The 19,798-nt window shown below is 65.7% G+C and overlaps 5 protein-coding genes across 5 annotated transcripts; 1 reads left to right on the top strand and 4 right to left on the bottom strand.

The window, feature by feature from the left end:
- Positions 1 to 993: 993 nt before the first annotated feature.
- Positions 994 to 2,535, bottom strand: MNEG_5542 (uroporphyrinogen III methyltransferase /synthase; the record flags this gene model as incomplete). Its single annotated transcript, XM_014045986.1, has 3 exons — positions 994 to 1,185; positions 1,397 to 1,578; positions 1,830 to 2,535. 3 exons carry the CDS (start codon positions 2,533 to 2,535, stop codon positions 994 to 996), a joined length of 1,080 nt encoding a protein of 359 aa, XP_013901440.1.
- Positions 2,536 to 5,749: 3,214 nt separating this feature from the next.
- On the bottom strand, positions 5,750 to 7,790 carry MNEG_5541 (hypothetical protein; the record flags this gene model as incomplete). Its single annotated transcript, XM_014045985.1, has 3 exons — positions 5,750 to 6,357; positions 6,694 to 7,173; positions 7,730 to 7,790. The coding sequence occupies 3 exons, from the start codon at positions 7,788 to 7,790 to the stop codon at positions 5,750 to 5,752; spliced, it is 1,149 nt and encodes a 382-aa protein (XP_013901439.1).
- Positions 7,791 to 8,096: 306 nt separating this feature from the next.
- On the top strand, positions 8,097 to 9,618 carry MNEG_5540 (hypothetical protein; the record flags this gene model as incomplete). The annotated part of the gene is made up of 3 exons (XM_014045984.1): positions 8,097 to 8,152; positions 8,318 to 8,439; positions 8,588 to 9,618. 3 exons carry the CDS (start codon positions 8,097 to 8,099, stop codon positions 9,616 to 9,618), a joined length of 1,209 nt encoding a protein of 402 aa, XP_013901438.1.
- A 704-nt stretch (positions 9,619 to 10,322) lies between these two features.
- Positions 10,323 to 11,498, bottom strand: MNEG_5539 (hypothetical protein; the record flags this gene model as incomplete). Its single annotated transcript, XM_014045983.1, has 4 exons — positions 10,323 to 10,616; positions 10,851 to 11,060; positions 11,207 to 11,321; positions 11,467 to 11,498. The coding sequence occupies 4 exons, from the start codon at positions 11,496 to 11,498 to the stop codon at positions 10,323 to 10,325; spliced, it is 651 nt and encodes a 216-aa protein (XP_013901437.1).
- Positions 11,499 to 12,706: 1,208 nt separating this feature from the next.
- On the bottom strand, positions 12,707 to 16,363 carry MNEG_5538 (protein kinase D; the record flags this gene model as incomplete). Its single annotated transcript, XM_014045982.1, has 7 exons — positions 12,707 to 12,847; positions 13,073 to 14,110; positions 14,386 to 14,530; positions 14,667 to 14,962; positions 15,306 to 15,507; positions 15,829 to 16,015; positions 16,246 to 16,363. The coding sequence occupies 7 exons, from the start codon at positions 16,361 to 16,363 to the stop codon at positions 12,707 to 12,709; spliced, it is 2,127 nt and encodes a 708-aa protein (XP_013901436.1).
- Between the last annotated feature and the right edge of the window lie 3,435 nt (positions 16,364 to 19,798).

Genomic DNA, 19,798 nt, shown 5'->3' with positions numbered 1-19,798 from the left:
GCCGTAGGGGCGCCCGTCAGGGGGCGCGCGGCGGGGCGCAGGGCGCTTGCGCGGCGAGCCGGGGGCGCTGCTACCTGGCGTGTCCCGCTGAGGATGGCGGGCACCAACTAGCATGGCCCCGACGTTGGGGCCGTGACTTGGCTTGCACGCGTTTGCCGCCACAAGACTTCCTAATGTGTTGACCCGTATGCCGGCATGCCTGTGGGGCTGGGCGGTAGGCGCAGGGAGTAGTGTTTGCAGCCGCAGCCGCACCAAGCCCGCGGCCCATCCGTGACGACGGCTGGGCCGATTTTGCTGCATTCGTGCTTCACAGTCCTGGCACAGAGGCTGTTGAGTCGCAACCAACCGTACGCACGGCCCCGAATAGCCCGGCGGTTTGCAGCTGTGCGTGCATGGTGACGGCGGCCGCCGCTTCTCGCGATTCGGCCGCCCGGGCGCGCGTGTGCATCTGGTGCAGTGCGTCAAGCGCCGCAGCGCCTGCCAGGCTTTGTACCTCCAGCAGAGTGCTTTTGCATGCGCTCTGGGTGCGGCGCCTCCAGGTTCCATTGCAACCCACTGGGTTGTGCAGCCACCACAACGCGCCACTCCCCTTGCGCCTACATCGACGGATCTGCTTCACTCACTTGCTACAACGCTTGCAAAACACCCGACACAACTCGCTCCATCCTGCCGCCATACTGGCGGCCTGCAAAACGCGTTGACTATGCATCACACCTCACAACACCGGCCACCATGACCCTGAGTGCACATGCGTTGAATCGCGATGCGCGCGTCGATGCGCACACACATGCTCTCTGTAACGTTACCACTTTGGAGGCGGTGGGTTGTCTGGTGCTCACAGCGGTCAGGTCTGGCTACGCACCGCGGCTGAATCGCATTAGCTGGCAACAGCCAGCAACCAGTGATGGTTGTCTGTCGCGTTTGAAGCGCCCGAGGGTCGAAAAAATAGGCATCTGCCTGTGACAACAGCGTACTCCCTGCCCTTCCCCCCAATCACCCCTCTCCACCGCCGCCGCCGCCGCCCGGGGGGCCAGGCTCGGCGGCCGCGCCGGCGCCCGCCGCCACCTCGCCGACGACGATGATGCAGGGCGACAGCTTGAGGCCGGCCGTGTCCGCCGCGACCCGGTCCAGCCGCGACCGCCACACGCGCTGCTCCAGAGTGCCTGCCGCCCTGATGACCGCCACCTGTAACCGGGGGTCACCGGGAGGCGGTATTCAGCAACGGCGTCGCATTACCTCTTGTAACAGAGACCTCTGTATACAAGGCACGACAAGGCAATCTACAGTAGCGTCTTCAGGGCGCCGCCAAACTTCTCAATGCGAGCCCTTGTCGGCGTCGGCCCCGCCCCGCCTGCGGCGCGGCGCGGCGGCCGGCGCGCCCCTTGGCGACCCCTACCGGCGTGCCCCGGGGCTTGCCCAGCGCGACCAGGCGCTCAGCGATCTCGGGCAGCGCGGCGCCGCCCATCAGGACGACCAGCGTGTCGGCCCCCGCGAGCGCCGCCCAGTCGGTGCCGGCCACGTCATGGCCGGTAGTCACCGCGAAGCTGCGGCCGACGGCGGCGTCGGTGAGTGGGAAGCCTGGCGCGCGAGGGCGCGGGCGCGGGGGTTGGGAGGGAGCCAAAACGGGAGCTCGGCGGTCGCCGGGGCTCGATTGGATGGTCTGTCCAGGGCCGCCTCGCCACCCGAAGTGGCATGGTCACGGCCGCGGCGACGGCTCCGGCCTGGCACCCCCGCCAGTGCTTCAAAAGAGAGATAAAGCAGGCGCCGCACTTGCACGCGTGCGCTCGACACGGGCCGCCGGACCCGCGTCCTCTTTTCCCCGGCCGCACCCGCAAAGAGCGGCGCGGCGAGGGCGGAGCTGACCCCCGGGACGAGCTCGGCGGCGCAGCCGGCGGCGGCCAGCGCCCGCAGCTCGCTGGACACGCGGCTGAAGACGGAGGGGCAGCCGCCCTTAAGGCGCACCACACGCAGGCCCTGCGCGGCGCGGCGGGCGCGGGCGCAGTAAGAAGGGTGTGCTTGGGACAGGCAGGGACTGACGGCATACACATCGACGGCGCCCAGAGCGCCGCGGCTCCGCTGGGCGGGGAAGCCCAGACCAAAGGCGACGAGGCAATGCCGGGCGGGGACACTGGCGCGGCTGGCCGAGAGGCGCCCGCGGGCCCGCTCGCGCGCACGCGCCTGCTGCGTCTTGTCCACCAGCAGTCGATCGATCTCCGGCTGCTTTATGGAGGGCCGCCCGCCGCGCTTTCCGACGTACACACGCTCCGCCGCGGCGGGCGCCAGGGCAAGTGCCTCCTGGGCGCCCAGGTCGTCGTAAATTACGACATCTGCTGCTTCCAAGGCGCGCACGGCGCGCAGCGTCAGCAGGTCGGCGGGCCCAGGGCCCGCACCCACGAGCCAGCATTTGCCGCTGTTGTTGCCGCGTGGTTCGCTGCCGCCGGCGTCGCCGATGCCCACACGCGCAGATGGAGGGGCCCACGTGCGTTGGCGCGAGTGCCATAGCCTTGGATTTTTTGTCAGTGTGCTTATATGCATATTCACCGGACCAGATCGCCCCAGTCTAAGGATCCTAAAGGTGGCACGATCAATGATCTCGCGCAAGCGCGTGCTGGCCCGCACAAATACATCAATATGATGTCTTTCACGATTTTCACGTACGAGGTAGTACTCATTGCTCTTGCGCAAGGGCCTGAAACGGTCAATGGCGCCGCCTACAGCACACCCCCAACTTCAGCAGCCCGCCCATGCTGGACACCCGCCAGTGAAGCCAGAGCTGCAAGATCCGCCTTGGCACGAGCAGCTGCTACCCCTAGGTGCGAGAGCCAGGGGATCTCCCTCGTCTGCTGTTCACGCCCCGTCCTTGTCCCTGACATTGCAGATGGCTCGCGCGCTTGAGCGCAGCATACCGCAGCAAGGTTGTCATGTGTGGAGCATGGACTTGCCAGGACGTGACCTTCATTAGAAGGTTGCCGATGCGGACGCGAGTATCTGAGTTGCCAGCAGTTGCATGAGTTGCCACAGACGGGGTACCAGTGTGGTATCGTAGCCCACCTTGAGAACATGCTGATCCAGGCTGAACGCCGGAGACCATTGGCATCAGCCATCAGCCCACATGGCTGCACGGCCTATGCGGAAGGCTTGCTAGGCCACGCGCAAATCCGCGCACTCAGCACACGCAGTCAACGACAGTCAAAATGCTGCATTACTGTATCACCGGATGCACATGTGTCGCATCACATCGTGTGCGATGTTATCTTTATGGATCTGTTTCTGTCTCAACACAAATTGGGGCGAATGGACGCATCCAGGTGATGTCGAAGCTGGAGAAACCGCGAGCAGCCTTTGGCGGTTTTTGTGAAGCTCGCTTTGTTCAATAGAAATCAAGTGCTTTCATCGCGCCCGCAGGTGCGTCGAACTCTTTGTAGACCACTGCCAGGAGCAAGGCAGGCGGCCGCGTATTGTGCGTGAGCGGCATGCCAGCGGCAATGTAGCACCAGCAGCAGGGGAGCCACGGTCCCAGCCAGGTGCCGGCCTGCATGCCCAGATACCAATGTCTCCACATGAGCGTGAGCAGCTGCGGCAGCTTTTCACGACGTTCTGCTGCAGCGCGGGCGGCGATCTCGTCACAAATGCCTGCGTCATGAGCCGCGTCCAGTGGCTGGTGGCCTTGCGGGAGGCGGCCGTGCTGCAGCTGCTGGGCCTGCGGGCGGCGCTCGATGCGTTTGATTCCCAGGTGCGCCAAACATGCTTGTGAGCCGTGCTTGATTTTCCAACGATGGCTGTCGTGAGTTCGAGTATAAAGTTGTTGGTAGCTCTGGGCAGCAACCGACAAGTTGCCCCCTCCAACCTCCCGCCGCCCCCAGTATCTTTCAAACCCAGCCGCCGACTGAAATCCCTCCGTGGGCTGTTCAACACAGGTGCACGATGCCACCACGGATGCCGCCTGCAGCGGTGCCATCACGCGCAGCCCCTGCCTGGACTTTGACGGGTTCCTGTTTGCCCTAGAGGCGGCTGCAAGCAGCCCCCTCTGGTGCGCCAGCTGCCGCAGCGAAAAGTTTGACCAAGGCGGCGATGACGATTGCGGCCTTGGCATCACAGCAGCGCGGCGGCTGGTGGCCCACCTACTGACAGAGTTGCCAGAGCTGCTGTTGACAGAAGCGGCGCCAGAGGCATCCGCATTCGTCGAGTGCTACGGCCTGAGCCTAGGAGGTGGCAGCACCACCAGCGGCGGCGCGCGCGGGGGCCGCAGCGGCGGCGGCGCGACCTGCTCCTTGGTGGGCTGCGCGTGGCGGGACGAGCTGCTGCTCGCGCTGTACCAACCTGCCTGCATAGAGCAGCTGCGCGGCGCACGCCAGCAGGCGCTGCTGCGGGCGCTTTTCCGCAAGTTTGCGGAGCCAGCGCTTCCCAGCAGTCCGGGGGCGGCGGCGGTTCCAGCTTTGACGCCGGAGGGCTGCGTGAAGCTGCTGCGGGCGCTGCAGCTCGTTGCCCCTGCTTGCCAAGATCGCGGCGGCAGGGGTCTCACGGTTTTGGAAGCCCTGCACTGCGCCTTCACGTCGCGGCCGCCGCGCCTCCAGCGGGGGGCGCCCAAGGCGCCCGACCCCCTGGTGTTTCCCGAGTTTGTCGAGTGGGTTGGGCGGTGCGCGCTGGTGGCCTTCCCCTGGCAGCAGCAGCAGCAGCAGCAGCAGCGGCAGCAGCAGCAGCAGCAGCAGCAGCAGCAGCAGCAGCAGCAGCAGCAGCAGCAGCAGCAGCAGCAGCAGCAGCAGCAGCAGCAGTCAGACGGATTTGACGCGTGGTGGCCGGGTTTCTACAGCACAGAAGCAAAGCTGATGTGGGCGCAAAGCCCCGATTACATGCAGGGCCGCAGGGACGCCGGCTGCGCTGCAAACCACCCGCCCAGGGGTTATGGCGACGGCTGCGCTGGCTGCGCTCTAGCCAGCGCGGCGCTGTCTCACAAGCGGGCAGCACATCTGTCTGCTTTCAGCACTGCTTGGGTAGGGGAGGCGCCAGGAAATGGGGCCAGCAGCGGAGGTTCCGCTCCCCAGGGCGCTGCGCAGGCCCCGACATTTGAGGTGACTGCGAAGGCCGCGGCGATCCCGTCGACCGGCCACACGGCAGGGCAGCTGCTGGCCGTGCGAAGTGCAGAAGAGGAGGAGGCGGCGGCAGAGCGGGCAGCAGATTCCCAGCGCATGCTGCGGCATGCCGCGCGGCGGCTGGCAGGAATTGCGGGGCGCGCGGCGGCCGCGGAGCGGCGGGAGGAGCTGCAGAGGAGGGCGGCCCAGGTGGGCGGGCACACCTCGGGGGGGGGGGGTGATGCTTTGGGGTCTAGTCTCCCCACGCTGACGGCGCAGGCATACTTGACGTGTGGAGATGTGGACTTGGCCCTGCTGCAAGGCCGCGTCTACTGAATCACCGCGCGCCGCAACTGCTTGCTGTACCGCAGAGCTTCGTGCGTGGCAGTCAGTGGGGCCCGCCAAGTGTGCAGCTGACCAAGCTTCTGGCCATGTGTGCCGCAACGAATGCTCCGCAGTAGCCAGGTATCATCACTCCAGGTTGCTTGTGTCGACACAATCAGATGGTTACATGTTGTGTGGGTGTAAGGCCAAACTGCCGTGTGTCCTTCGTCGTTGGTGACACAGGCAGCTTGGAAAGGTCCGCAGATGACAAGCTCATTTCCAAACATCTGAAAAAAGGGCAAGCAAACATGTAAAAAACATGCACACCCCTGATGGATGACATGCCAGCCCCCAGCTCAACGGCCACGGCGAAGGGGGCTCCGGCTCCTGCTGCGGCTCCGCCGCCGCCCCCCCTCGCCACCGCGCCGGAGCGGCTCCCGGCCGCCCCGGCCCCTGTCCCCTGGGCTGCGGCTGCGGCTGCGGCTGCGCCAGCGTCTGTCGCCCCACTCCCCGCGCGCGTCGCGCTCGCGCTGCTGACCGCGCCCGCCGCCACGCTGCCCCAGGCGGTCAAACACCGAACGCCGGGGCGGGCTTTTGCCGCGTGCAGCCTCCTCCTCCCGCACGTCTTCCGGGGTGTCCTCCCTCTGAGGCGGGCTCTTTGCGCCGTCGTCACCCCAGCGCCCGCCGCCGCCCCCGTCGCTGCTGCTCGGGCTGCCGCTGTCCTTGCTGTCGCTGCTGCGGCTGCGGCTCTTGCTAGGGCTGCCGCGGCGGCGCTCGCCACCGCGCTCGCGCTTGCGCTCGTCGCCGTCTCCACGCTCGCTGCCATGCTCAAGCTTCGCGTCCAGAGCCTCCTTGCCCCCCATCCGCGGAGCGCGCCCCTCGGGCTCGCGGGCGCCGCGTGGGGCGTCAGCCGCGGGGCTGCCGTCCCGCCGCGCGCCAGAGCCACCACGGCCGCGCTCCTGGTCTGCAGCAGCCGCTGGCGGGCTTCGTGGGGCCCGCCGGGGGCTGGGTGAGCGCCGTTCCCGCGAGCGAGGCCGGAGGGCACCCCTTGCCGGGGACCCCTTGCGGCCGACCCGCCGCCGCTTGTGCCTGCGGTCCGAGCCGCTGTCGCTGCTGGATGTGTCTGTGGCACACGGAAGGGTTGATGAAACAGGCGAGTCAGCATCAAGGCGCACAGGGAGGCGTTGCGGTGCATTTCATGTTGGACCGAGTTGCATGAGCTAACATGGGAGCGTCTAGCCAGCGTCATCGCGTGCAATCGCCGCCCTGCCACAGCGCCCGCCCCGTCGCGACCACCCACCTGAGCTGCTACTGTCAGAGTCGGAGGACGATCCCGATGAGTCGGAGGACGAGCCAGAGTCTGAGCTGCTGCTGCCGCTGCTGCTCGTGCTGTCGCTGTCACTTTCGCTGTCGCTGCTGTCGCTGGACCTGTCGCTGCCGCTGCTGCTACTGCTGCTGCTGCTGCCACTCGAGCTGCTGCTGCTGGACGAGTCGCTGCCGCTAGAACTGCTGCTGCTGCTGCTGCTGCTGCTGCTACTGCTGCTACTGCTGCTGGAGCTGCCGCGGCGCTTGCGCTGCGCCTTGGCCTCGCGCCTCCGCTTGCGCTCGGCCTGCCGCTCGCGCTCCTGCTTCTCAGCGAGCGCGCGCTGCTCGCGGGCATCCAGGATTACGTCCTTGGGGTCCAGAAAACGCGGCTGCAGGCGCGGGTTCTTGAGCTGCTGCGTGCGGCTGGGGCGCGACACATACACCGCGTCGTTCTTGCACTCGTAGGTATAGTGGCCTTGCTGCGGGCGGCAGAGTAGAAAACGGCACGGCGTGGAAAGGGGGCCTCATGGGGTGGTGTGGGGACAAGTGTGCCTCTGATAACACAGTGCACCCGCTGCATCAATACAGCACACAGCGCAGGAAGCGACGGCTGTGCATGCGCACCCGAGCGCATAAGGTGCAGCGGCAAGGCCGTCCCCCAGATAGTCATGACAACATTCAACAACGCTTGCCTGCAAGCACTTCTGGCAAAAGGGCACGGATCCGCCAGGCTTGTTGGCTGGCGCCAGGGGCCGACTGAAGCGGCCCGCCATCTGGGCTGAGCTGGATCCTAGAAGCCCCATTCCTGCTTTGCCCGTTCCTTGGAGCAACTGATCGATCGGCTGGTGATGATCTCGCTGTGGAGCTTAGACTGTATAGAATTTCAGAAGTTCATGAAGAAACCCGCGATTGCAATATTCAAACGCCAGGCCTCATTTCGGAAGGCTTTGAAAAGACCCAGACATACAAGGAAGCTGCACCTAAAACGGCCACACAAGGGCCCTCAGCGAACACTTCTTATTGCTGCGCACCTGCAATGTATTTGGCACGCATTTCGTAAAGGGAGTCCCTACATACAGTCTTGGCCGACATTGTTGCGTGCAGATCAGCAAGTTCAAACTCAAGCTGCGGAGGCAGAAAACAGCTTCGAATGGAGGACTGCATGTTTGGGTCACCGTTGGGCGCACAAGGGCTGGCCTCAGCGTCGCCCATGCTGCTGCGGACTCCTGCAACGGATGGATTTAGCTTCATGCCGCAGCCGCATCAAGCGCAGCACAGGTGCAACACGCACACAGAGCGAGCTCAAGGTGCATGGCAAGCGCCCCAGCATGATAACACTGGTGGACTCAGCAGCATCTCCCTCGCATGTGCCGCAGGGACGACGCGGGCGTAGCCCCGATGGAGGACAGCCCCCTTGTCTTCCAGCGCACGCCCCAGTCACCAGCCGGCCTCAGGTTAGAGGCAAATGCAGCGCCCCAAGCCGGTCGTCTGTTAACTGGGCCTGAGGGCCAGCCGCGCACACGCTCCAAGTCTCGGGACACGTCCCACCTTGCTGCACAGGATTGCGCGCCGCGCATGGCCCAAGCTCATGCACCCCTCGAACTGTGATGCACCCGCAGGTTTGAGAGCTGGATGTCAAGCACCGGCAAGTACCAGGGCCGCGCCGCCCCCAGGACGCCCCCCACGGTGTTGATGGCCAGCGCTGCGCGGAGCAACCCGGGCAGCGCCCCTGACTCGTGCGGTGCGTTTGGGCTGCGAGCGCTTGCCTTTGGCAACGGTCAACAGCCGCCTTTTCGGTTGCCAATTCAATAGTTGCCCCACGCCTATCACAGTTGCCTACTGACCCAGGTCTAGCCGCCAACTTTGCCAGCAACGCCGGATGCGCGCAGGGCCCGAGGGCTCTCCTGCCTCCAGTGCGAGGCTGATGAGGCAGTGGCTGGGCGCGACGGACAGCGCCGGCAGGCCGCCGCCGCGCTCAGGCCGCCGCGACCAGAGCCCTGCTGAGGACGCCGCTGACGGCCGACCTAGGGCCGGACGCGGCGCCGGCGGGGACGTGGGAGGCGCGACGCCTATGAGCATCCTCGGGCGCGACCGGCCGCTCGAGTCGCCGCCGCTGGCAGGGTTGGGCAGCAGCGACGCAGACGCCGCCGGCGACGCGACGCCCGCAGGTGACGCACACGCGCCCGCACGCTCGTCGCCGCGCGGGTCGCCCGGCTTCGGCTCCCCGCCGGGCGGCCGGCCGGCAGCCCAGCGACTGCTTCCAAAGCATGGCGCCGCGGCGGCGGCTGTGCCGCCGAGCCCCCTGTCCAAGGTACTAGACATGATGATGGAGCCGCCCTCCCCCGGCTTGGTGCTGCAACCTGCAGCTGCGGCAAGCAGCGGCGGTGAGGCACCCCGCACGCCGACGGCGGCGCCTGCCGCGACGCCTGCGCGCATGTCGTCCGTGCGGCGCGGCGTCCGTGCGACGCAGGAGCCGCCCACGCCGGAGGAGCGCGTTATTCAGCTGATGCTGCGCGGAGAGGCCGGGGAGGGGGCCGACGGCGCCTGGGACGGCAGGGACCGCCGCGCCTACGGTGGAGGCGAGGTGCGCGGCTGCGGCGACGGCGGCAGCGACGACGACGCCGACAACGGCGACGATGGGGGCAGCAGCTCCGGGGCCGGCAGCAGCAGCGACAGCGGCGATGAGATCGCGGTGGAAGATCTTGAGGCGCTCTGCGCAGCGGCGGCGGCACAGGGCGCCGGTGGTTCTGTGCCGGATATGAGCCCCATCGCCGAGATCATAGGGCTCGTGCTGGCAACGCCGGCTGGCAGGGGCGCGCTGACAGCCTCCGCCGCGCGCAAGGCGGCCGGGGCGCCCGGCGCGCGGGCGGAGGAGGAGGACAGCGGGGCGGGGCCGCGCGTGCTGTTCACAGATGATTGATAGCACGTGTGATTCAGCTGACGTTTTACAACCTCGGGTCAAGGGGTCCTGCCATTGACGACATGATTTTCATGTTTTTACATTTACTCTGTGTTTGGCGTGTGGGAATTTCTGCTGCGTTTTGGTATATCCCTGCTGTAATCGCTGCTGCTGCTGCTGCTGCTGCTGATACTGCTGCTGCCTCTGTCGCCCCGCCACTGCCAGTCGGCGAGCGGGCGCCAGCTCCCCGGCAGCAAAGCCCCCTGCCAGCGCCGCCGCCAGCAGCCTGACGACTGCGCCGTGGCCGGCGCGCTGCGCCGCCTGTATGGGCGCCAGCTTCTCGACGAAATCGGGGATGTGCTTGGGCGCCGGCGTGTGCGCCAGCAGCACGCGCACCACCCCCTCGTGACCCAGGCTGAGAAGGCCGTGTGTGCGACGAGCGTGTGAGGGGCTCCAGGTTGGAAGCAGCAGCAGGTCAGCACTGCGCATGATGGCTGCTGCAAGCTGGGCGCCACGCCGCGAGCTGGTGCAGTCGGAATGCCCTCGCAAGTCTGAACTTGGGCCGGCCTTGCCCAGGAGCAGGTGCCAGCGGGCACAACCCTTTGCAACCCCTACAACACTTCACACATTCTAAACCACCCAGCAGCGCGGCCCTCGGGGCGCACGACGCGGGCTGCACAGACTGCCGGCCGCCCCTGCCCCTCCCACCTGCCCGACGCAGGGCCCTACCTTGCCGCCTCCCACAGCGCGCTCCTCCCGCACGCGTCCACCCGGTTTGCCCTGGCCCCCAGCCGCAGCAGCACGTCCACCGCTCCAGCGTGCCCGCTGCGCGCCGCCAGCTGCAGCGCATGCTCCCCCGTCCTGATGCTCTCGGATACGACCTCGTCCCTGATGGGGACGAAACAGCCCTCTGACAGGTACAGGATGCAGTCGGCGGCGCCGGCGGCGGCGGCCTCCGACAGCGGCGTCCGGCCGTCGTCCGCCATTGCAAAGGCGTCGGCGCCGGCGTCGTTCAGGAGCTGTGGAGGGGCAAGCGGCGTTTGAGGGGAGACGTTTTTGGCGCAGTGCAGAGGAGCACGTGTGGACTGTAGGTGGCACAACAGCAGGCTGCAGCCCCATGCTGATTCACCTGGGTTGGTCGGAGCGACTCACTCGTGTTGTGGGCGCCACGTGCAAGGTAATACACAGCCTTGAACACAGGTATCACACCCAGTAGACTCAATATGTGCTACCAAGCACCCCAGCAGGCGCACCCTCAGGCATGCCAGGTGGCCGCCCCTCGCCGCCAGCGTCATCGGCGTCGCGCCGCCGTCGGCGTATGCGTATGCGTCCGCCCCGCGCCGCAGCAGCTCTACGACGACCGGCGCCGCGCCAGCAGCGCTGGCCGCCGCCAGCGCCGTCAGGCCCGAGTGAGCGTCGCGCGCGTCGATTTGGGCGCCGCCCTCGTCTAGAGCCGCCACCACCTGTGGCAGGCATGATGCAGCCGGCGGGGGCGATGCTTGGGCCCCATGTACCATTGAGATGTGACCTTGCGCAAAGGGGCATGTGCAAGCGATGCAGCAGGTGCGACCATGCCTTTGGCAATGCCATAGTCTGTTACCCAGGTCACCTGTCGCAAGTCCCCTGCCGCTGCTGCCTGCACTAGGCGCTGCTCAGGGCTGCCGCCTGCGGCCTTGTGCCATCCGACCGGCCGCCGCACGCGCTTTCCAGGCCGCTGGGCACCGCTGAGCGGACGTTTCACGCGTCTGCGATGCGAATGGCATGGAAAAGATGCTTGCAGTCAGCGCAGCTCAATCGGCAGTGCCTACAAGACACGAGCACTGGCCTGTGCATCAACCAGCAACCACGAAGCGGCGACGACCAGCCCACCCACCTGCCAGCGGGTTCGCCAGCACGCGCATGCCCCAACGCAATGGCATGCAGGATGTGCAAGCGCAATGCAGTCTGCAGGCGTCTCTTGATAACGGGCAAAAATGCCAAAAGCGCGGCGTGAGTTAGAGCGGCTGGTCGATCTCGCGACGAGTCCATACTTCAGTTGTGAATGAGGGATTGCACGTTTTGAAGGAAATGATAGATCGCAGTGAGACCACACGACAACAGCACAGAGCAATACAAGCCACCTTACAGCCGAGCCACCTTCGGGGGTGACGATGACATCGCGCTGTGGGCTGGTGGCGTTGGCTGTGTCATCCGCTGCTGCCTGCCACTGCTTGCAAGGTATGATGGCAAAACCCCAAAGATGTATATGCAGGTAGAAAACTTTGATATCCTAGCGCAAGGCAGACAGGAGTAATTGACAGCCACCAGCTTGGTGATTTGCAAGCAGGTCTTGCCATCCCCCATGGTGTGACTCCTTTTCTCCACGTCCCTGATGGCATGCTGTCGCATGGACCATCACAACCCGACCCAAGATACTGCGCGATGGCGAGAGCTAGCAGTAGTCATCTGCATCACAGCTAAAAGCAGAGGTTTGCAGCCCCCCAGTGTTTCAAAGCACGTCCTATGATGCTGCCCTTGAGGTGACAACACATGCTCAACGTTATTGAGTCTCCTGTGTCATGTCGATCAGGCACACATGAGACATGCGAGCATTACATATCATAATGTCGATTGCGTTCGGGTCGTCGCCACTAACGTATCTTCGGAAGTCTTGCATGTGTGAGTGAGGGGTGGGGGATGCTTCGTGCAGGTGGGGGGTGGGGGGCTCCGGCGGGCACGCTACCTCCCTGAAGCTGGGAGTACAAGCGCTGATTTCCCACAAGCACTCCGCGCAGAGTGCACATCGGGGGTGTGACAGTGCATCGGGGTGTGGGGGTGTGGGGGGCAGATGGCCAGTCCCCGGGCAATCAGCGAGAGGCTCTCAGCCCGCGCTGTGGCAGCTTGAAGGGTTCGTCCGCACGCCCTTGGATAGCAGGCAGCTGCTCGTCAGGTGTAAGATAGGGAGTGATTTAAGGGAACAAAGAGAGCGGGAAACAAAACCCCTAGGCCACTTGCGCAGGAGCGACAAGAAAAGACACAAGTAGTCCGTCAGAAAGCGCGAAACGATACCTCAACCCGGCCCAACGCAGGGGCGGGGCAGCACAGACGGCGGGGGGCCCGGGCCCGCGCCTCATTGCTGCCCCGGTGGCCGCGCCGGGCCTCCCGGGTGCGACGACGGCCCCGCCTGTTCTGGGGAGCCCAGAGCCATGCCTCCGAGGTCATCCAGATCGCCCATGCCAGCGGCCATGCGGAACGACATGTCGCGGCAGATCTGGTGTGGCGAAGCGCCGATTCGGCGGTGGAATTTGAGGGCGGGTGGTTGCGGCAGGGAGGCGAGGCCAGGGGCGGATGTGCGAGGGTGGATGGCCGTGCAACGCGTACAACCGAGCACCTCGAATCCCCTGCAAGCGACTCGCTGCCTCGCAGCACACCCCGCCTCCTACACTGCTGCACCACGCCCCTCTCATCCGCTCCCCTCTCCGGCCCTTGCCCTCACCTTGTGCCACAGGCTGCCGCCCAGCAGGGCCTCGTCGCTGCCGCTGCACAGCATCTCAGACAGCTGCGGCAGGTCCAGGTCGGCGCTGGTGACGCACATGCCACCCATGCCGCTCATCCCGTCCTCCCCCATCATGCCGACACCGCCGCCGCCGTTTCCGCCGCCGCCGCTGCCGCCACCTGGCGCCGGGTCGCTCGCGCACGGCCGCGGCGCGGCCCCGGCCGCGGCGGCGGCGTGCAGCGGCGGGGCGACTGGGGCGCTGCAGGTGCTGCGCTCGGGCGAGTGCGGCGACAAGGCGCTGGCCGGAGGGGCCGCGCCCAGCTGCGCCGGCGCCGAGGAGGCTGGGGCAATGTGGCCCTGGTCGAACTGCTGCTGCTGTTGCTGCTGTTGCTGCTGCTGCTGCTGTTGCTGCTGCGGCGGCTGTTGAGGTGTGTCGCCCGCCAGCTCAGCAAGGAGGGCCTCAATGCCCGAGGAGCCCAGTGTGTTTGGGGCGCTGCCAAAGGACACATCCAGGGGCATAGCCCCCTGCTGCGGAACGGCCGCATAGCCACGGGCCCCAGGGGACGCCAGGTGCTGCTGCGGCGGGTGGCCGTTGCAGGCCTGCGCCTGCGCCTGTGCCTGCTGCTGCTGGGCGAGCGCCCATTGCTGCTGCTGTTGCTGCTGCTGGTGCTGCTGGTGTAGCGCGGCAATTTGCTGCTGCTGCTGCTGTTGTTGCTGTTGCTGCTGTACAAGCTGCTGCTGCTGCATCGCAGCCATCTGCTGTTGCTGGTGCTGTTGTAGCAGAAACTGCTGCTGCTGCTGTTGTTGCTGTTGCTGCAGCTGCTGCTGCCGCTGCTGCTGTTCTGTCACCATATTTCCATTGCCGTCTGCACCGCCCGCCCCCACGCCTGCCCGGGCCCCCTCCCCGCCAATCCCCTGCTGCGGCGGCGCGTCGAAGCGCGGCGGCGGCTGCAAGGGTCGCGCGCGGGGTGGCTTGTGGGGCTGCACGCTGAGGGTAAGGCGCGCCGCCATGGCCATGGGGTCTGCGTATGCAGCCTCCTGCGGGTGCCAGGGGGTGAGGGTGGTTTTTATGCAGCCTCAAGAGGCATATGCTGGTGGCAGCGCTATGCACAACAACAACGCGTGTGCCGGCCCAAGTCGTGCCGCGCGCTGGTTGCTAATGCTTTGGCACACTATCACCCCGCTCAGCCGCGCCTGTCCGGCCCCACCGCCTGTCGTCGCGCCCCGTGGGCGCGGCAGTGCCCGCACCCCTACCGACGACCCTGCCCCCCGCTCCCCGCTGCGACGCAATGCAAAAGCGCGACCCTTCCCACCTTGACCATCCACCGGATCTCCTCCGGAGCCTGCCGCAGCTGGGCCTGCCCCTCGTTGCGCAGGATCAGGGTGTTCATCACCTGCGCTCCCTCTGGCAGGCCGTCCCTGAACCACGGGTGCGCCTGAATGTCTGCCATGGAGTACCTAGTTGCCAGGGGGGAGCGCGCAGGCTGCTGACAGTGCTGGAGTCGCCTCTTGACAGGAGCTAGGCGCAGGGGCACCCATGCAAGGCGGTGGCGGGTCCAACCGGGGGCCGCCGCCGCCTGCTCCCCCGCCGCACCTGCGCTCCGGCCGCGTCGCGAGCACGCGCCCCAGAAAGTCGGCGCACGCCGGGCTGACCGCGGCCGCCTCCGCCGGGCCCAGCACAAACTCCTCCCGGCTGGTGCGCGTGAACAGCACCAGCATCTGCTGCTGCTCCGGCAGCACGGTGTCCTCAGGGCGCAGGAAGGGGTGCCGGCCAAACAGCAGGATGAAGAGCATGATGCCGCAGGACCACACGTCTGCCTTCGCGCCGTCGTACGGCTGGCTGGAGAAGTTGTGCATAACTTCGGGCGCGACAAACAGCGCGGTGCCGACCTGGAGGGAGGTGCGGGCGCGCCCAGGTCCGCGCCGGGTCACGCGGGGTGTGCTGATGCAGGCGTGCCTCGCATGCATGCGTCTCCGTGCGTGGCACGCATGCAGGCACGGCATGCAAACCGTATGCCCAAACACGCGCCAGCGTGGGGTCCAGCCAAACCGCATTATGTCAACAGCCTGTGTGGGCCCGGCCTTGCCCCGCAGCTGCAGGCTCAAACAATAAGAGGGCAGGTGGCCCTCCCGTGAGGTTTGCGAAGCACTGCCTTGGATCGTCTGCAGGCAACCCCTTCCTCCCCGGCCGCACGCGCGTTTGCTGACACCCCTTGGTGGCCGCCGGCCGCACCTGGCTGGCGGGCGCGCTGTGCTGCATCGTGTCCTTGGAGTACCCAAAGTCGCAGAGCTTCACGAGCGGCAGCTGCCCCGGCGCCAGCGCCAGCAGCGTGTTGGCCAGCTTGACGTCGCGCGAGACCTTGCCCTTGCGGTGGCAAAAGTCAAGGGCCAGCACGAGCTGCTGGAACAGGAATCGGCCCAGCGCCTCGGACGTCCTGTAAGGGGCGCAATGCGGCAGGGTGCCCGATCGCGCGCAGCGCATGCGGGTTGGGATTCGGGGGCCGCGCGCAAGGCTTCAAACCGTGCACATCCAGTGTGGATGGATGTGTACTATGGATGGATGTGTACTCAGCAGCGACGGCCTGCGCGCACGCAGCATGGCCACACGCAGGCGCAGATGGCTGGGCGGGCCCTTGAGGACCCCAGCTGCGGCGTGCGCCTCCCGCAACGCCGCGCGCCGCGGCGCCGCGCCGCGTCTGCTGACTCCGCGCCCCTGCCCCCCCGCCCCGCCGGCAGCGGCCGTGCCGGGCGCGCACCTGCCGCCCGTGTTTGCGAGGAACTGCTGCAGGTTCTCTCCCTCCACGTACTCCATCACGACGCACAGGTGGCTGGGCGTCAGGAACACCTCCCTGAACTCGACCACGTGGGGGTGGCTGCTGGCGCTGAGCTCCTGGTGGTTCAAAATCTCCCGCTCGACGTATTTGGTCTGCCCAGGGTCCCAGCCTTGCAGGGCAGGGGCGGGACAGGCGGGCGCGAAGGGGGCGTGTGTCGCGCGCCCGCCCAGCTAGGGGCAAACCGCTCGGGGTGCGGGGCGCATTCGCGCGCGCATGGCGCCGCCGTCCGCCGCGTCCTGCCGAGGACAGGCATACGCATGCCCAAGCCTGCTGAGGGATGCATTACAGCAACCTCCACAGCCTGCTGCACCAAGCGCGCCGCATGCAGTGAGTGCCAACCTCGCGACAGCAGCTTGATGGCGACGCCCTCCCCCGTTGTATTGTCCCGGCAGAGCTGGACGGCTCCATGGGAGCCGCGGCCCAGCAGCCTGATAGGCTCAAACCTATTGCCAAGCATGATGGTGCACTTCCCGTCTGATGATCCGAGACAACAACTTTGCGGGCGATCACCGTGGCCTGAGGACGCTGCGAGGGGGCATCACAGCGAGCCACACCAAGCCTGGCTGGTGCCAAGCCTGGCTCGAGGGAGGCCCAGCTCGGCTGCCTTGTCTGTGTCGCTCGGCTGCGCCTTCTTCTGTGATGTGAGCGGCGCGTCGTTGCAATGTTCGGAAATGAACGACAGGACGCTAGTGATGAAGACAACAGCATCTGCCATCAAGACCACGCTCTGGCCGCCGCCTGATGATGCAGCCGTGATGCAGGTGGCAAGGTGCGAGGGAGGGGCGGCTGCCGCCGCCCTGGCACCGCAGCAAATGTGCGCATATGCCCCTCACCTGCAGGCAGATGCGCTTTTGAGGCCCCTTAGTCAATCGTATGCGCAGCCATCCTGATCACAGCGTAAACGGGCATGCCGTCCTGCCCAACCAGGGCGACGGCATGGCGGCGCTCGTCACGACTGAAATGATGGCAGCCCTACTAGCCGACAGCGCGTTTTCGAAATTGTTGCAAGCATCTACCATCGACACAAGGTTTGCAAATCCCTGCTGTTGCACGGGCAGCAAAGGCAGTCGGGGGTTCAGCACAGCAAGGGGTTGACTTTGGCACGTTTACTCAGCGTCACAAAACGACAACCATACTGTACGTGATGCATCGCTTGCGCATATCACGGCTGGTGTTTTCATACATCAACGTCACAGGACGAAGCTGCGAGAGCTGACAGTTTGACCTCGCCCAAAACAGTGGCACGGCCCGTGTCACAAAGACGGCCCTAACCTGACACGTGACCCACAGATCGCACTGATTCACACTTGATAGCTAGTGTACATCCTTACGGACCTGTTCTGCGTCGCCTCGTGGCAACAGCCACCGGGCAGCGGGAGAGGGGTGCAGGACGCAGAATGGCGGCAAGGCCCGTATACCTGGTGGATTTCAGGTGACTTTATTTACTGTATAGGTTTGCAGCGTACCTGCAGCCGTAACCCAGGCTCACTGCAATCCTCACGCCCTCCGCACAGCGTCTACAAGCCCCCTGAAGAGCTCAAGGTGAACTATCTTGAGTCTCAAAAGGCTTCAAGGTCATGGAAGGTGGGCTACACGGCCTTGCAGGCTCTCTCACGACGGCTTCACCCGCGGCTTGAGCAGTCTCTAGGTCTGATGGCTTTCGCACGATGAACCATGCGCGAATGGACCATTCTCAGCGGTATTAGAGCTCGAGATCCCACGCAGATGTCGCGTGTTGGCCGTAGCACGCAGGTGCGGCGCTTGGACTGTGCAGCAGTGAGCCACGTTGGCATGCACACCCCTGCAGGAATGCAAGGAGGAGAATTTCGAGTTCATCAGCCGGATATTCATGCGATCTGGAATAAGTGCGGAGAACACCTACCTGCCGGCATGGATCAACCCGGTGCACAGCAAGGAGCCAAAGTACGACATGGACACAGCCAAAAAGGAGGCCGAGATGGTCATGTGCGGCGCGGTGGCTGACCTGCTGGAGAAGACGGGTGAGATGGCGAAAGTCGTTGCACTGCATACGGGTCACTGTGAGAGCAGCACACGTGCATCCACACGCAGCTGCTGCTATGCATTGAGCTCAATCACGTCTGCTCAGTCATTCGCGTCAGGTGCAAAAGGTGCGCGTTTAGACTCCATGCCACCCTCCCCGCCGTGTCGCTCCCCTTGACCCAGGCACCCGGCCCCAGGACATTGACGTGCTGGTGACCAACTGCAGCATCTACTGCCCCACGCCCTCGCTCTGCTCCATGCTGGTCAATCATTTCAAGTTCCGCCAGGACGTGCAGAGCTACCACCTGGGCGGGATGGGCTGCGGGAACGGCGTGATGGCATTCAGCCTTCTGCGCGACCTTCTGCAGGTGGGGGCTGAGCTACTGGTGGGAGGGGACGCCGGCAACTGGATGTGGCGGCTCTGGGCGGCGAGGCGCGGGCGGGGAACATGCAGCTGTGTCACATTGCCGATGTGGGCGACAGGCAGCGGGGCGTCTGGGTGGCCGGGCGGCGGGGCGGCTGGGCGCTGAAATGGCATGTACAGAGATCAGCAGAGTTGTGGATCGCCATCGCGGAGTGTCTGGCCTGTGGCTGGGCGAAGGCTGCCCTGCTGCCGGGCAGGCAGCCGTTGTCAGTCACAGAGAAAGCTGCAGGATCGAGGCACAAGCCTTAGCTGTTTGCCACGCATGCAGCCGGCTGGGCGATTACCCACAGCTGTGACGACAGCTTATGCAAGGGCTGAGCGACGCTGCAGTCTCATTGGGCACAGAAGCAGCCAGCGTGTGCCCCAAATGACAAACAGGCAGCCTAATTATATTGATGGCATTGGTGGCTGGGCTCAAAGAGCATGAATGATTTTGCTGCTGAGCGAGTACGTCCTTCCCTCCACAGCACACCCTATGCACTGCTCACAAAGCGGCAGCATGCATCACTGACCGTCCTCTCCGCTTCCCTGCAACTCTTTCACCTCCAGGCACGCCCAAACTGCAAGGCGCTTTTTGTGCCCGCTGAAATCACCACGTACTGCTTCTACCCTGGGCTGCAGAAGGATTTCATGGTGGCCAACGCCATCTTCCGCATGGTGGGGAGGTATTCACCGCTGCTCCTGCTGTTGTAATCGCCGCCGCTGCTGCCGTTGTGCCAGGTTCTCAGGCTAAGCATCGCCCTGTTGCCGCCCACATTCAGCCCGCCGTTGTTTCTGCCCAGCCGAGGCTGCAGCCTTCACCAGGCCACCCTCAAAGCCTCCCTCTGTCCCCCTCTCCCCCCACCTCCCCCCGCCACAAACAACACCAGGGCGGCGCGGCAGTGCTGGTCTCAAATCAGGCGCAGTATCGACGGACAGCAAAGTACCAGCTCCTGCACAATGTGCGCGTCCACACCGGCCAGGACGACAGCAGCTACTCCTGCATGGGCTGGGGCCCCGACAAGGAGGGCGTCAACGGCGTGTTCCTGCGCAAGGACGTGCCCCTGCAGGCGGCCAAGGCGCTGGAGGCGTGCCTGCGCACGGTGACGCCCAGGATCATGACGTGGGGGCAGTACGCCGAGGCGGCGTACAACATGTTCGAGAGCGCAGTGCTCGGACGGACGGTGCCCGATTACGTGCCCGATTTCACAAAGTGCGTCGACCACTTTGCGCTGCACGCGGGCGGCTACGCGGTGCTCAAGGGGCTCCAGCAGGCGATGCGGCTGCCAGCGGCCAAGATGCTGCCGAGCTTCGGGACGCTGCGGGACTACGGCAACACCAGCTGCAGCACGACGTGGTACGTCATGGCGTACATGGAGACTTGCGAGGACGTGCGGCGGGGGCAGGTCATCATGCAGATTGGCATGGGCGGCGGTATGAAGGTGGGCGGGCTGGGCAGAGGGCCGGGGCTGGGGCTGGGGCTGGGGC

The sequence above is a fragment of the Monoraphidium neglectum genome, assembly GCF_000611645.1.
Source record: "Monoraphidium neglectum strain SAG 48.87 unplaced genomic scaffold scaffold00835, whole genome shotgun sequence".
Lineage (NCBI taxonomy): Eukaryota > Viridiplantae > Chlorophyta > Chlorophyceae > Sphaeropleales > Selenastraceae > Monoraphidium > Monoraphidium neglectum.
Note: the sequence above shows the minus strand (reverse complement) of the source record. Positions and strands in the feature narration are given on the sequence as shown.